Consider the following 17,056-nt stretch of genomic DNA (forward strand, 5'->3'; position numbering starts at 1 on the left):
GCCAAACAGACTGTTCAGCCAGCTTTCTGGATGTGTAAAGTAGAACAATTTTCAAATTAGAATGAAGTTTAACAAGTAACCATGTAAAAGGAACCAAACAGAAGAAAATTCCTCTGAACACTTAAGCAGTTGCAGTTTAATCCAGGGTTTTCCCAAGAAGAAACACGAGATGAAAATGCTTACCTGTGAGTATCTATGAAGTCGTTATACTCAGAGTTAGGGTCTATCTGTTCCACCGAGGTCTGGATGTCTTTATGGACATTCACAATCTCTTCTGTTACAAGACTGGTGATCTCGCTATACTCATCCAAGATCCCTTTTCTAGAGAGGAAAAAAAATTCTAGTGTATAACATGGCACTGAAGGCATAGATGGCATTGAAGATGCTTCAAATTTTCAATTTTCTGTTTCTACAAACTCTTGTTGAAACTGGCTAAAAAGGGAAAAATGAGACAATATATTATTCAAAGAAACAATGCAATACCTGAGCCTTTCCTCTACAGGCTTAGGCTGGCTAGAGTCCCTTTAGACCATGCTCCTGTTGATTTCAGTGCACCAACACACAGCATAGCTCAACTAAAAACTGGAGAAATTACAATGAAAGGGAGTGAATAGAGTTCAGAAATGATGCTCTTCTTCACATAGGACTTGCCATGTTTGTTATAACCCACACTGAAGATTTACAAGTTTCATGAGAAAATATATTCTGGCATCAGGCAAAACAATTTACAGAAGTGTGTGCATTTCTTTTCAACACTGGTTTTCCATATTGTTTTAACTTATTTTTATATATATTATTTGTCATTCAGACAAAAATAGGTATAAATCGCAAGTAAGCATATAATTACAAGAGGAGTGAAAATTAACCAAGAAGTTGCTGTGAGAAAGTACAAGCCACTCAACCTTGTCTTTACCTGCTTCCAAGAGTGGGAAAAACCAAAGGAAAAGTGAATGGCAGAGGAAGAGGTGGTCCTAGTGACACTACTCTTAATAGCATCCAGTGACACATACTTGGAACACCCTTCTGTTTTCCTTTAACTTTTAGTTTTTCTTCATAATGTACCCTCATAATTATTTCTTATTTCATTTTTATCTCTGATAAATTTGCTAGCTTGCCTGGATCTAAAGCATAGTGGCTGCTCAAAAAACACTGATGAATTTTGGCTAGCCAAATATGCAGAGAAAAATGTACAAATTCATTTTTCCTGGAAAAGATCTCAAGTTATGTTTGCTCTGTAAAAAAGAGTGGTGTGATAGGATTTTTTCACTGCATTTGTTCTGAGCAGAAAACAAGACAAGAGAAGGCATTAAATCTTGTATTTTCTGAGAATATCATGCGTGAAAAGGTTCCAGAAAATACTTCATGAAGTGTGATGAAAAGATAGCTAAACATCAACTACAGCAATGCTACACCTAAGAGAAAGAGAATCAACATCAATTACAATGACAAAAAGGAAAAAAAATCGTTAGCAATATTAATCTTTATTTTTTTCAAGTTTAAAAAACTACTTCACCTGCAAAATTAGGATCATTGAGGAAGTTTTGTTTCACAGAGGCTGTCACACTAAGCTCTACACCTGAAATCAGTATCTCTGTACGTGCACCAAAGTTATTATAATAGAATAATTTTCCAATACATTCAGAACTCACAAAAATTTCTATGTGTTGACAAAAAGTATTTTTTACAAGTTTTTACTCCAGGCAGAGAAAAGATGAGTGGTGTCAATAAGTTCTTGTTCCATCATAAATTTCTTCAGTTTATTATTATCTCTTATGGTTCTAAAAAAAATTACCTTAATTAGAGCACACACATTTAACTTAGCCTTTTGCTGTAATCTTACATGCAAAATTAAAAGGACTGTACAGGGAGTACTACAAAGGTTTATTTCAACACCAGCACCTGAACAAAAAACCTAAAATGATACTGTATAAGGAAGCTAATCATGCCTTCACTATGTGTAGTGCAGAATCCTCAACTCTCCCTCACTTTCTGTGCACTGAAATCAAGATGAACACTGACTCCAGAATAGGCAAGAAAATGAATTAAAGAAAAGTTTTTCACATCTAAATGAAAAACATTTATTAAAAAAGGTAACCACCCTTTTTTAAGCTAAGAAACAAACCAGAAAGGAGGGCTAAAAGTCCTCAAAATTTGTTCTCAGGTATCATCACTTTGCACATACTCTGTAATGATGAAAAAAATTATGATCTTTTAGTAAAGAGTAGTATTTTTAAGGGGAGACTCCTTACAGTGAGACCAAGTTTACATAATCCTGTTAATCCTCCCACCCATATCATTAACTATGCATCTGGCTTGGCCCTCCTCCACAATCACTTTCAAGACAGTTGGGTGGTTTAAACCAAATCTGTGGCTGGTGGAGTTTCATAATGACTACCAGAGAGGCAACAGACTTGCTATAGTCTATATATAAGCTGAAGGAAAAATCATGAGCTCCAGTATAAACACTGCAGTCAATCTTTAAGAATTTATAAGAAGACGGCATCTTGTTGGTAAGCCTAAGTAAGCACTCAGAACTACCATCTGCATCATTTGGATAGACTTTTTTCAGCTGCTATCCCCAGATACATAAGTAATTAATCACAGTTTCTTGTTTTCAACTATTGCTATAAATTAATTAGATTACTACACAAAGAAAATTGTACAAGTTAGAAATATATAAGAATACATCTTACAGGGCTTTAATCATTTCTTCTTGCATCTTCTGTAGTGAATCAAGTAACAGAGGAAGCGTAGTATCGTAATATTGGTGCTGATGCAATTGTGCTCCTTTCAGTGCCAACACATACTGGTTATGCAACATATGAAGTTTCATAGTGGCTTTTTCACACCGATCTTTGGCTTTCTCTGTCTCCTTTCCTGAGAGAAAACAAAACAAAAATGCACATGGTGATTTACAAGTATACAGGCCTATAGATGACACACCTGGTAGATTTATGACAGGTTTGCTCCTTTTTCTACAGTATCTTCTCTAATGAAGATAAAATCCAACCACTTTCAGATAATTAGTATGATCAAAAGTCTAGGGTTTTTTAATTAATAAACTATGTAAGAAAAAGGTTATGTTCTTTTAGTAGAAATGTGAGAATTCCTTATCTAAAAGTACACGAAAACCACAAGTATAAAAATAATGTAACTATAAACAAGAAAGAAATCTAAGATGCATTACTATCTCAAAGCTTTCCTTTATTTGCAAAATAATATTTTTTAATTCAGAGAAACAGAAGTCCTACTACACTAGATTCACTAAAAATACATTATTTTTTTGTATTTAAGAATTTCCATCGCTACGTATAATCCTAATAAAGCCATGATGCAGTCAGTCTACATAGGAGCAGCTGAACCTGTACAGCCTGTATTGTTACTCCTGTTGAAAACAGGCAGCTTCTCCTGTACACCTTCATATTTCCCTACCACGCTGATATCCTGATCAGGAGGTCTACAGCCTCAGCTTTGCACCACTGAGACTGGAAGTCCTCAAGTTCTAGCTGACAGGACCAGTTGAGGGTTGAATTGCAGAGCTACAAGGTACTTCAAGACATCGCCTATTCCACTCTTTGCTGCAGTAACTGCACAGCTATGTGGGGTATGTTATCAACACTGTTTCCACCACAAATACAAAATGCAGTCCAGTCCCGTAACAGCTACTGTGAAGAAAATCAAATCTATTTTAGCTGTAACCAGAACAGACATATAAGCTTTTAATACATCTTTGATGTCTTCTTGATATTTATCAAGTATCTCATACTTTTTCAGGAACTAAGACCATTTTAAATTAATCTCTTTTCTGCAAATATCAAGTGCAGAGTCACAACTACTTACACATATATTACCTAAAGCAATCTTATTCCGACCACTCCATTTCTTATAAACTTTAAATAATTTATGTAAGAAAAACATGTCTACTACTCATCACAAAGCAGTTGAGAAAAAAGAAAATGTAAGCATTCCTAGCTAAGTGGCAAAACAGCTGCTTGAAAGCAGACCTTGACTAGCTGTGTCATATAAGGAATACACAAGGGACTGTGAACTCGAATCAAAACAGAGCCACATTAAAGGCACACTAAAAAAAAGTTGAGGGGAAAAAAGTAACAAATCCTCCTTTATATACATTGGAGTCAGCAAGCCTGTCAGAAAAAGTAAACAACAGTCACCATATAAAAGGAGCTAGTACAAGAAAAAAAAAATTCCTTCTGTCATCACTACCTCAGACCTTCAGAGATTTTCAGGATGAAGTATTACTTTGTGAAAGAGTCAATGAATCTCTTTTTTCTAAGGTGTCAGAAGAGGAGGTTGGTGAGAATAAATGAAATGAGAACAAATTATGAGGATTGGATGGTGCTTAGCTTTGAAACTTCAAAGGTACTTGAGAAAGTTTTAGCTGAAATATTATTATTAGTTTATACAGGAGGAAGCAGGCACTCAATGAAGAGTCCCAGGAATATCAGCTGGACTCTGATAGATGAGGTGATGAAGACAATGATGATGAAGATGCTATCTGAAAGTAGCAAGTAGGGAAACCAAATGCGAAGAACTGGAAAACAAACTGTCATGGCCAAACGCCAGTCACCCACAAAAGCCGCTTGCCCACCCTCCCCTGCCACAGCTGCAGAGAGAGAAAACAATTTAATGAAAGCTTCATGAGTAGAGAGAAGGACAGGGAGAAAACACTCAAAGGGCAAAACAGCCTCAGCTTAAATGTACGAAGTGAATTTATTAATAACAAAATCAGGGGAGGATAATGAGAAGTAAAAAAAAAGTCCTTAAAAAACCCCTTTTTAAAAAAAAGGTTTTAAAACCGTTTTTAAAAACAATTCCCCTGAAAATGCTGCAGCATTAATTCCTCCAAGGGCAGACAGTGCTCCCAACCTGCCCCCCTGGGCCTCTCTTTCCACGGGGGACAGGCTGCTCCAGGGACAGGCTGCTCCAGCCTGGCAGCGAGGCCTCCTCTCTCCTTAGGGGCTCCCGCTGGATCACGGCCTCCTCCAGGCATCCCCTGCTCCGGCCTGGGCACCTCCCCACGGGCTGTGGGGGATCTCTGCATTCCCCATGGATCCCCATGGATCCCCACGGGCTGTGGGGGGATCTCTGCATTCCCCATGGATCCCCATGGATCCCCACGGGCTGTGGGGGGATCTCTGCATTCCCCATGGATCCCCATGGATCCCCACGGGCTGTGGGGGGATCTCTGCATTCCCCATGGATCCCCATGGATCCCCACGGGCTGTGGGGGGATCTCTGCATTCCCCATGGATCCCCATGGATCCCCACGGGCTGTGGGGGGATCTCTGCATTCCCCATGGATCCCCATGGATCCCCATGGATCCCCACGGGCTGTGGGGGATCTCTGCATTCCCCATGGATCCCCATGGATCCCCACGGGCTGTGGGGGATCTCTGCATTCCCCATGGATTCCCATGGATCCCCAGGGGCTGCAGGGGCACAGCTGCTCCACCCTGGTCTCCCCATGGCCTGCAGAGGAATCCCGGCTCTGGTGCCTGGAGCACCTCCTGCCCTCCTTCTCCCCTGACCTTGGTGTCCCCTTGTTGTTTCCCTCAGACGTTCTCACCTTCTCTTTGCTGGCTAGAAAAAACTGGTTTTTGATTTGTTTTGATTTTGTTTTAAAATGTGTTATCCCAGAGGCATGATAACCAACCTCTCCCATTTTACCAGCCTTGGCAGCAGCCTGTCCATCCTCAGGGCCATCAGGGATTGGCACTGCTGGACATGGTGGAAGTTTCTGGCAGCTTCTCACGGAATTCACCTCTGTGGCCCCTCAGGCCATGCAAAACCAACACAGAAACCTTGAGAGGTACTGATTAAAACAGTGTGAATATTTAGTGAAATGCACATGGATGAAAAGCTATTCCAGTTTAGTAATGTAAATGCACACAGAAATGAGATGTTTTGGTCAGTAGAGCAAGATTGATGGAAATATACGACATTATTTAGCAAAGGAGCAGACTGGGTTGTTATAGTACTGATTATATCTTCTTTAAAGTACGCAATTTGTTGACCTCAAGGAGGATATTTTTGACATGCAAAATGTTTAGAGAAAGGCATTAACCATCACAAAGGTAGGAAACAAGACAAATACAGAAAGAATGACTACAGTGAAAGGTCCTGAAGCACTAGGAGTCTGAGGAGGAACATGTAAGAAGAGACACAGTTAACAGACCTGCACAACCTCTTTCAATGTAAAAGGTGTACAGCATTATATGGAAAGAGTAAATACAAAGACCTTCTTCAGTGAGCATGGAGCTAACCTATGTATTCTTTTGGTAGAAGTAATAAGCAAAAAGAAACTTACATGGTTCAAAAGTGCATGGAAAAAAAAAAAAAAGAAAAATCCCAAAGAGCTACTAAGAACTAGGACAGCACTTTTGACTCAGGAACTCCCTAGGTAACAAACTACCATAAAGCTGAAGCACATTTCTATCAGTTTGCACTCTTGTATGACTCTCTAGACACTTGCTACCTCACAACACTGTCAGCCACGTTTCAAACACAGATTAATAAAAATCATTTAAAAGGATATTGTTTTTCATTTAATTAAAAACAATCCAAATGCTAATCTAATTTTGTACATGGTACAAAAGGAAGGTACAGATTTCTTATTACAATTTATTTGAGTTACTCTGTACCACAAAGGCAAAACGCGTCTCCAGAGCTGTCACCAGAAAAGAATTTTTCATGTAAGCATGAATGAAACAATCCACTTAAAAACATTTCTGTAGAACTGTTGTGGAGAGATAACATTCAAAAGTCTATCTTAAACTTTAGCCAGATATAACAGGTTTTGTCTTTGGCAAGCCATCTAAACACATGTTTCATGAGACCAATACTTTTTATTCCCCCCCCCACCCCCCCAAACCTACACTATTTATTTTTAAATGAAATGTAGACCATTTATAAGGGGAAAAATGATCTAACACATCACAATAATATCCCAGAAGTTAAATACCTCCAAACATGCATGTCTGACACCTTCACAACATGAAGGGATGGTGTAAAATCCCATTTTTGCATCTGCCTTGGGGACTAAATTCCTCCTGTATATACATTATTCCTGAGCAGAAAACCTCAACTGATTTCAGAGTATCATACAGAGGTATCATACAGACTTGTTTCTAAATACAGTAGGCTACAGAGTCCACCTGATCATTTTCAGAGTAAAACATAGACACTGTATGGTCTTTCTGGAGAAGGAGAGGCATGTGGAACATGGGGAAATACTGGAAGGTGACTGAAGAGAGTTTGAAGGGATGGGAACAGGTCACATGCAGGTGATGTACAGTTACAGGATGAAGACTGGATGAAAAAGGAGAGGAAAATCTGTTGGAAGCCAAGGCTGAAATGTTTTGCTTGCCAGTCCATTGTGAGACACACTGTCCAGGGAAGCCAGAAGAGTCAGGCAAGGTGGCAGCAGAGCCAAAAATGCTGCATTATTTCTTGGGTTGTTCTGTGTTTAGCTATTCCTACTGAAGCATGCCCTAGATCAAATTATTATCTAAAATTATCTCCATATCTCCATAGTTTCAGAACTACAAGTTGTCTATGCAGCTGTTTAAAATTCATTCCTTATCAGTTTTCAGCTTATGAAATATCAGCACATGTGAAATCGTACCATCAGTACAGGCTTGTGACCAGTGAACTGCAACAAACCACCTTCAACAGTTAAACTAAACTGAAAATTTACACTAAAATTATCAAATCCACATAACCAGCAATTTAGTAATGCTATATCTCTTTCGAAAACCTCATTAACATCTAAGCTATCTGATTTTCTCATCTGTTTTAAGGATTAAATACTTTTGCTATGCATTATTCCTCAGCACAACACCTCAACTAATTGTGACACAAATCAAATTATCATATTGACTCAACTTTAAAATACAGCCTTGGATCTATATTTAATTCGGTGAACACAGTTACACTATTATTTTCATCTTGTAGTTTATTTTTTAAAGTAGCAAAATGCAGTGAGGCAGCAAACACAGTTGTTCTACATGTCAATTAGCACAGAGGAAAACATCCAATTTTCTTTATCTCTATAATGAATTTCATAAATAGATCTAACTATAATTCTACTGCCATCAGCTGTTGACAAAACTATTTCATGTTAATAGAAACTAACTGTGTATACAATATGTCACACCATAAATTGTACTGTGAAGCCTGAAAAATTCAATTATGAAATTTTTACATTTACAAAGAAAAGGCTGGCATTCTTTTTCAATCATTTTGGAGTGTAGTATTTCAATTTCTAATAGGAACTCATCTAAGATTTTTCTGCATACAGTACAACACAGCCATCCAGGAAAAGAATGTTTTAGTCTATATTCAATTTAAAGGCAGTTTTGCTAATTTGAAATCCTTGCAATCATAATTATTAGACTCTTGGGGCCTAATAACCACCTAGAATGGAGGAAAAAACACTGGATGGGACAATAAACTGAGAAAAATTTCAGCTCTTAATGTTTCCTTCATCTTTTATTAAATCAGAATCAATGTACACTGCAAATGCCTCAGGGAAGCTGACCTTAAAAAAATAAATATTACAAAAAATAAATATTACAGAGAAAGTTTTCACACATATTTTGGCTTTAAAAGAAGTAATTATGCCAATAAGCTCAGGCTTTTACCCTCTTACAACTCGTTCCAGCTAGACCTTCAGCCATTCTGAAATGATGACAAAGTGTTCATAGAGGAGACAACAGAGATCAATATAAAGGCTTAGCTCAAAACAGATAAACTAAATGTCTAGATTTATAGCTCCTGGTATTGAAACGTGATCTTTGGCTTCAGCACACAGTGAATGCCATCCCATGCAGAAACACCACTGACACAATATTTCATGAGCCCAGCTTTTGACAATTAATTTAGTTTCAAAAGGAGCCAGTGACACATCTGATGTCACAATATACAGTTATATCCTACCAACAGAAACACAGTAAGAAACCTTAAATACACTAGAACTGTGGAAACAGACAAGCAAAATTAAAAATAGTACAAGCTGAGCATCTACACGAGTAACGAGAAGGAAAAAAGTCTTCATACATAAATAAAACTATGGCTAATTATCCTAGTAGTATCCTGGCTACTAGAACGTATGCCAGGAACTCCCATAACTATCTCTTGCATTTCAGGGACTGCAAAAAGCAAATCCATCCAGATTTCAGGGAATAGGCAAGTTAAGGGAAAAAGAGCAGAGGTGATGTCATAAGAAATGTGGGCACCAATGACACTGCACGGGGAAACCTGGACAGTCCCACAAGTGACTACAGAGCTCTGGGGGCAGACAGGAAAAGCACGAGGGGCCAGGCTGTGTCCTCCTTAAGCCTGCCAGTGAAGGGAAAGGGTGTAAGGAGAACACTGGCAATACAGGCTGATAAGTAGCTGCAGAACCAGTGTTGGCCATAGGGGTCTGGATTCTACAACCATAGGACCCTTTTTGCTGACCACCATCTGCTTGAAAGATAGGAAGCCCCTTTCTAAGCAGAGTAAAAGTATTTTTGCCAGTAAGATGACTGACTTCATTATGAGAGCTTTAAACTAGGAACTACCCAGGATGGAGAGGGTGACCCACAGTCCTGAGGGAACAATGAAGGAGACTGCTAACTAAAGAGCATGGTAAGATGAGAAGGGATCAGTCACAAAGAAAATAAAACAGCAAGTGCAGGTGGGCAAGAAGGCTCCTACAAAGAACCAATGTGAGAAGAGTCCCACAAATCCTTTCCAGAACCTCAGCATGCTGGGATGACATGCCTGTGTATTACTGCAGGCAGTGTGGGGGATAAAGGTGGCAAGTTGGGTGTTGGTGTGCAGCTGTAAGAGCAGGATATACTCAGGATCATGGAAGCAGGACTAGGAGCTATGCAATGGAGAATTCAGACTCCTGGGGAAAAGCAGTCCAGGAAGCCAAGGAGAGGAAGGTGCCCTTTACATGAGAGAGCAGCTGGAGTGCACGGAGCACTGCCTCAGGATGGATGAGGAATGACACAGAGAAGGAGCAATTTTATGGATTAGGATTAAGGAGGCACCAGGCAAGGTCCCATAGAAAGTTAAGCAGCTTGGCTTCAAAGTTGTTGCAATTTTCCGCATTAAAATCTAACTAAGTATTACAGTATTTGATTTCAGAAAAATTTTAAATGGGACATGAGGGAAGAATCAGAGCTTTTGCCACTTTTCTTTCTTCTCTTTAAGGAAACAAGTAAGTAGTTTGTTTCCCCTGAGTAAGTAGGCAAATCTTGAACATATAATAATTTTTAAGACAGAAAAAACTTTTCTTCTTCAGTTTTATTTAGAAACATTTAGTTTTGTAAATACCAGCACTAAACTATAAAGCTGTCAATCACCAGCTGTAGATCACTAGATCTACAATGCATTTCCCATTGTTTATGACTGAGGTTTTTCAATCATTTTCCAGAACTGCATTTATCTTTCCATCTACACATTTTTCAGCATTTTCAACAACAGAAACAATTTCTGAGTATTTTGCTGTCTTTACATTTGTTTATCAATAACAAAATTCCAATACAGTCACTTCCTTAATTATTTCAGATACACCTTTTCACAGAGCATTACTTAATTGTCCCCAGAAAAGAACAGTCCATTACATTATTTGGTTACATATTATTGTACTGAACAGACTGAATATATTATTTACACTCACAAATGAGATGGCTATGGTTTTCAAATAGCTCTTTTTCTAGCAACACTTTTTTTTTTTAAACAATAAAACAAATTTATATTAGAGAATCATTAAACTTTACTCAACTGCTCCAGAGACTGAAACTGGAGCAAATACTACTGGGACTGCAATATGGTCTTCATCTCAATTGAATTTTAGTAAGGACTAAGCACTTAAGTATCAGCAAATAATTCAAAAGCCTAGATATGAAGGAAAAAAGGACTACTTATACATCAAAACAATGCAATTATGTATATTCCTGTTAATTGTTTGCCAATACCGAAGAGTACATTACACAACTTACAATGAGTTCTTCAGAAAAAAATCATTGCACCCTGCTTTTGGAGGCAACCTTCTAACTTCTCCAGTTCTATTTCCTCATATTTTGTTCAATTTCCCAGGTTTTCATTGTGCAGTAGGAAAGACACAGGTTGTAGAACTTGCTCTGCAATTGATTACTCTACATTACCCATTTAACTGATTTCAGGACCTTCCTGACCCAAATTATCTCAATAAATTCTGTATTTCATACTATAATGCTAGAGACATCTAAATACCGTATGCGATTATGAAAATTGCTTCCTCATATGACAGTTCTTATTGATCCCAAAAAACCCCACCAATTACATGACTTTTGAAGCATTTCGACTCCCATACTGAGCCCAGCTTCACTTCCCTAAGGCTAGGCTAGGCTATTCCAGTTGGAAGGGACCTACAAGAATCATGAAGTTAAACTGCCCGATCAATTCAGGGCTGACAAAAAACTAAAGCATATTTTGGAGGGCATTGTCCAAATGTCTGCTAAACACTGCCAGGCTTGGGGCATCAACCACCTCTCTGGGAAGCCCGTTCCAGTGTTCAAACACCCCCTCAATGAAGAAATGTCTCCTAATGTCAAGTCTGAACATCGCCTGGAACAGCTGTGAGCCCTTCCCATGTGTCCTGTCACTGGATCCCTGTCACTGGGACAAGAGGTCAGCACCTCCCTCTCCACTTCTCCTCCCCAGGAAGCTGCAGAGAGCAGTGAGGTCACCCCTCAGCCTCCTTTTCTCTAAATTGGACAAACCCAGACTCCCCAGCTGCCCCTCACAGGACCTTCCATGCCTTCCACCAGCTGCACTGCCCTCCTCTGGCTGCATCCCAATGCCTTCACATCCCTCCTAAAGTGTGAGGCCCAGAACTGCTCTCAGTGGTCCAGGTGAGGCCTCACCAACACGAAATACAGAAGACAATCCCCTCTGTTGAATGTCTGGTTGTGCTGTATTTGATGCACCCCAGGATGACACCTGTCACCCTGCTGACAGATGTGGAGCCTGCTGTTCATCAACACCCCAGGTCCCTTTCTGCAAGGCTTCTCTCCAGCCACCCCACCCCCAATCCTATCTACAAAACATTTTTTATGCAAACTGCTGCCACTGAACTAGGATAGCTTTGATTGTTAGTTCTGTCTCTGGAAGCACACTCAGAAATTTAGTGAGTGACCAGCCTTATCATCACTCTGCAAATCAAGAAATGCAGACACAGTGGTCTCAATTAACACAGGTTTTACAAAACCAAAATCACAAAGACAGACAGAAACAAGATAGGATCTTCACGTTGAATTGCAAAGGTCTTCTCTCCTTTATGTCTTGCAAGATTGTTACATGACTGTGTTTCTTCAACAAATAATCACTCCTTTCTTTCTCCACTCAACCAGTTTCTGAGAAGAGGTTAAGAAGTTTCTCCCAAATATTACTTAAGAAATTAATGATTGTAAATAATAAAGAGTCTTCTAATGGAAAAAAAAAAAAAAAAAAAAAAAAAAAAAAAACCAAAAAAAAAAAACCCAAAACTATTTGTGTATATTTAGAGTTCAAATTTACAGAATACCACATCTTAACTTCTGAGTTAGGAATTAGTTCACTGAAGCTATCAGCCTAATCTTAACTAAGTAACATAGCATAAAAACAGCAAAAATTAATGTTCTTTCTTTTGAACTGCTGTCAAATATTGTCAGGACAAGCTATTAAGCACCTCTAGCCAATTCTCTGTCCTGTGCCTGCTGGTCTGTGAGGAGAGCACATCCTCGGGCTGCATGTCTGTGTTAAGAGGAAACAGTATGTCCAAGCTGGTCCCACACTCCACAAGAAGCTACCCTGATCTCTCTGCATTCCCTGGGGTTTCCTGCTCTAGAAGCTTTATTTTACACAGAAGAAACAACCCCACCCCTTCCAAGCAAAAGCAATGGTAGTATATATGTGTTGAAACACTTACAGTAGAGCATATTCATTTTAAATTTATGCAGCCTGCTGATCTCTGTTAGTTAGACAGACCAGTTCAGCCAGTGTTACTTGTTTTGTCTTAACAATAGGAGAGTTTCAGTCAAAACTAAGCTTAAAAAACATCCTACTAAGAGCTTCTGCTATTGCAGCAACAACTACAGGCAACACATGCCACCAGGAAATGTAGTTGTATAATAATAACGATTTTAAAGGCATCTCAGAATGAATGTACCACCCATCCAGTAAGTACTTTTTGACCACTTGGCTATTACAAAGAATAGTAGGACAATAATTTGATCTAATGAAAGCTTTTTTAACAGCTCCCTTATTTATCATAGATGTGAGCTTATGCTGCTGTGAAACTTCAGTATGCACCACAGAAGTCACATCAATTCTGAAGTATTTAATCACCTGAGTTGCAGGGAAAACATTCTTCCAGCAGAAGCAATGTTGTATAATGTGGCAGGTGTACACCTAATATTTCTAGGCTCCTCTAAATTGCAATGCTGTCAAAGAACATAAGCCCAGAGAAGTCTGGTGAAATATTTTTTATGCTGCTGCAGGATAAAATGAAATTATGATATTAAATACTTAGAATCAAAGTATTTTTCCTTTAATATTTATTTCAGATCCACTATGTCACATAAGAGCGCTGCAACATATTTTCTACATTCAATCAGTAATGAACTAGGAATAAGACTAAAATAAACACCTCTAATAATGTATTTACACAAAAAAATGTAATTTTTTCTAAAGAGTATCTTGTATTAAAATTCAGTACGAACCTCCCAAAGCTACACTGGCTCTGTTCCAACTTGCAATATGTACTGATATATCAGCAACTGTTTCACATTTCAACATCTAACATCAAAATTAGCAAAAAAAGAGTTGCTAAATTTTATTAACGCATTTCAACTTTTTTTAAACCTGCAATGAACTGGGTAAATTATTGTTTCTTGTAATCATTATTTCCTTCTTTATATAGGAGTAATTAATGCTTAATTAAAAAATTCAAGGATGAAAATATTTGAAACCCCCACAGACACACGGAAATATACCTAATAGAGATGTACAATCCTGCATAAACAAAAGTAATTATGCAAACAGCAATCTTAAATGGAAGCAGTTACTGGTCCAACCAAATGAGATTCAAAACATAATGAAATATCATGGTTTGTACTTACAGTTGTCCTAGTTATTACAGTCTCCCTTTTGTATTCTTAATACATTATTCATTAAATTATTTCAGAAGATTTATGGCTTCTTTATGAAACCATGCTTTTTCCATCTGGCACATATATTGGCTTGATGTGTTTTTCTACAGCAGCAACATCAACATGCCACATTATAATCACCTAGTTACTCAGCATCACTGATTAGCACAGCCCTGTAAACTCACTCATATACACTCTAAGACTGTTACTTTGGACTGCTGTCATAAGATTTTAACTGCTTTTTCTCAATATCACACACCCAGAGCATTTCACATTTCATTATAGAAAAATAATATAATAAGCTTTTGTCTTATATTTTGTTCCAAAGACCCCTGCATACCCTATGACTCCAATGCCCCAGTTCTGCAAAGGAACATGCTCTATATTCCCAGTACAGAGCTTTGTGGATGTTTTTAACAAAAATATTTTGTGGATTTTTTTAACAAAGCTTTCTAATCCAGAAGAGACTATTGTATCCAACCTGTCCATAGAGTCCCAAAAACTGATTTATGCCTCATTAAAGAGGCACTGGACTAGTTCACCTTTCTGACTTCATCCTCTCTCAACCTGTTATCTCTTACCATACATTAAAAAAAGTAAGTGCGAACAACTGGGAAAAAAAGGGCAGAAAACTATCACGCAAATGACTAACATCAACCAGGCTGCCTGACACTTGGAGCCTCCATGCCCAAGGAAAACCAACCAGACTGCATTTGTGATTCCCATGATAATCACTGGTCCAGAAAGGAGCAGCTATGCATAGCTTACTGGGGTAAGGGCAAGAACAAACAAAATAAATCAGCAGCTTCTGACTGAGCCATCAGGCAGACACTGGGGGCCATAATAAGGCAGTGCAACTTGGCTCAAGGTGGAGGTGGCAGCCAAGGTTCAGTGGTGCTCCCTCTGCAACAAAACTGTCCCACTGCTCCCCATGGTGCACAAGTGCTAGCAGAGAGTTCCCCAGAACAGCTTCTGGGACACAATCTCAGACACGCTGACCTTCCCCCACATCTGGACAGCACAAAGTTTTCCACAGTCTTCCATAATAAAGCTCCTCCATTCCTTCAGAAACCAGTTCCCTTTTTCCTGCTAAAAAACGACCCAAAAACTCCCACCACATGCTTTACCCATTGCCCAAACACTAACAAAACCTTTAACTAACCAGTATGATTATTCAGTCCTTAACACTTACTATTCTTTCCAATGGTTCTCCTAGTGTTTTCATCAAAAAATGGAAACTCCTGTAGGCCTGCATTAGAGTGTTACTGATTCAAAGTGACTGATCACTCTGCTGGTGCAAAGTAGTATACAAAGAAATTCAAGTTTACCTGAGAATACTCCCTGATTCCAGTAAATCATAACATCACTTTCCACTGTACAAACTCTGCCAGCCTTTATCCTTATCAGTTAATATCCTCTACCACGTGTGTTTAGTCCAGAGCTTAATATTAGTTTTAATTACCAGAAAACTGGGGAAAAATTCTCTTCACAAGCTGAAGAACCAGTTGTACTTCTTTCACTAGCAGCTCTAATAAACCTACTCTCTCACCAGAAAGTGGCTTTGCTATGCCAAAACAAAGTAGAAAAAGTCACTACATTTCAAAACCACTACTCTTGCAAAACAGAGACATTTGTCAGTTACTACTTTATCTGACATTCTTTTCCTGGGAACCGGCTCATACAGGAGCTGCACGAATTTACACACAACCCCCAGGGTAAAGCTAAAATTGCATGTCCTAAGGGGCAGTTGTCCCCTTTGGCTCCAGAGAGGCAAGGCCAGTCACCATCTTGCAGACTAGACTGCTAGAGGAACAGACTCTGTTTAAAATGACATTTTTCATAAATGAACCTGGATGAGCTACTTTAACACATTACTTGCAAGAGGTGGTGTCAAAAGCTTATTTCTTTTGGTTAACAAAATGGTTTTCAGCTTGTTTTCAATACTTGGGTTATGCCCTCCCACTACTGTTCTTGTAAGCACTGTTTCTTCTCTTGTTTTCCATAATTCTTGAAATCCTGAAAAACTATACCAGTTTGTACATTAACAAAAGTAATATATATTAACAGCACATAATCTGAATAAACTTGGCTTACTGAACAAAGAATATCCTGGAATAATGAAGCATTTTAATTTTAAGATTTCCCTAACTTTTCACTTCACCAGTGAACCAGTTTGACAACTTAAAAGTTCAGAAATACCATGACTTAAAAAAATGCAAGTGGCTCAGCTGACCTGCAGCTGATAAACAACTGCAGTAGCTCATCAAATGCACAAGTATTTGTAAACAGGAACAGGGCCTGGGATGCAGCAGGAGAGAAGCAATGCTGCAACTTTTGGAAGAAAAACATTTTTATGGTCATCAGTGTTTGTCAAAACAGACTTACAGTAAGATTTTAGCAGAAATGAAATTAAGTATGAATTATAATAAGACAAACATTAGATAAAAGCCTGAAAGACAAGGTCAAAGGAAACCACAGGAGATAAGTGTCTTAAAAACAATTTATGTTTGCTGTCTATCTGAAGAAACATTAATTCAGTTAATCAAAACCACATCAAAATATCACAGCTGCTGACAGCCAAAACACTCCTTTATTCCAATGGGAAAGTTTGGTGCTTCAGGAATAGAGAATAACCAGATTGGTAACAGGAAGAGAGGCTAAAAATAACATACTAAGATCTGAACATACTATTACATTTTCCATGATATATACTACATATTCCAATGTTAAGCAGTTACTTGAGAAGAAACCAAATAATCAAGTAAGTTACAATACAGCAAATATGGAACTAGATGAAATCTACATCACAGTATGCATTTTCATTTTTAAGTGTTTATGAACTTCAGTAAAAGAAAAAGAACAGTAGAAGT

The 17,056-nt window shown here is 38.4% G+C and overlaps 1 protein-coding gene across 5 annotated transcripts in view; it reads right to left on the reverse strand.

The window, feature by feature from the left end:
- The window catches only part of FER (FER tyrosine kinase), a 155,535-nt gene that overhangs the window by 112,321 nt on the left and 26,158 nt on the right, over positions 1 to 17,056 (reverse strand). For all 5 annotated transcript variants that reach the window (XR_014592506.1, XM_083883765.1, XM_083883763.1 and 2 more), the window contains 2 exons: positions 2,694 to 2,877; positions 184 to 321 (listed from right to left, as the gene is read on the reverse strand). Coding sequence is in view for 4 of the 5 variants with exons in the window: in XM_083883765.1 (XP_083739891.1) it covers positions 184 to 321; positions 2,694 to 2,877 (322 nt within the window). In the remaining variant the exon portion in view is untranslated. The remainder of the gene's footprint in view (positions 1 to 183; positions 322 to 2,693; positions 2,878 to 17,056) is intronic.

The sequence above is a fragment of the Zosterops lateralis genome, assembly GCF_965231275.1.
Source record: "Zosterops lateralis genome assembly, chromosome: Z".
NCBI lineage: Eukaryota > Metazoa > Chordata > Aves > Passeriformes > Zosteropidae > Zosterops > Zosterops lateralis.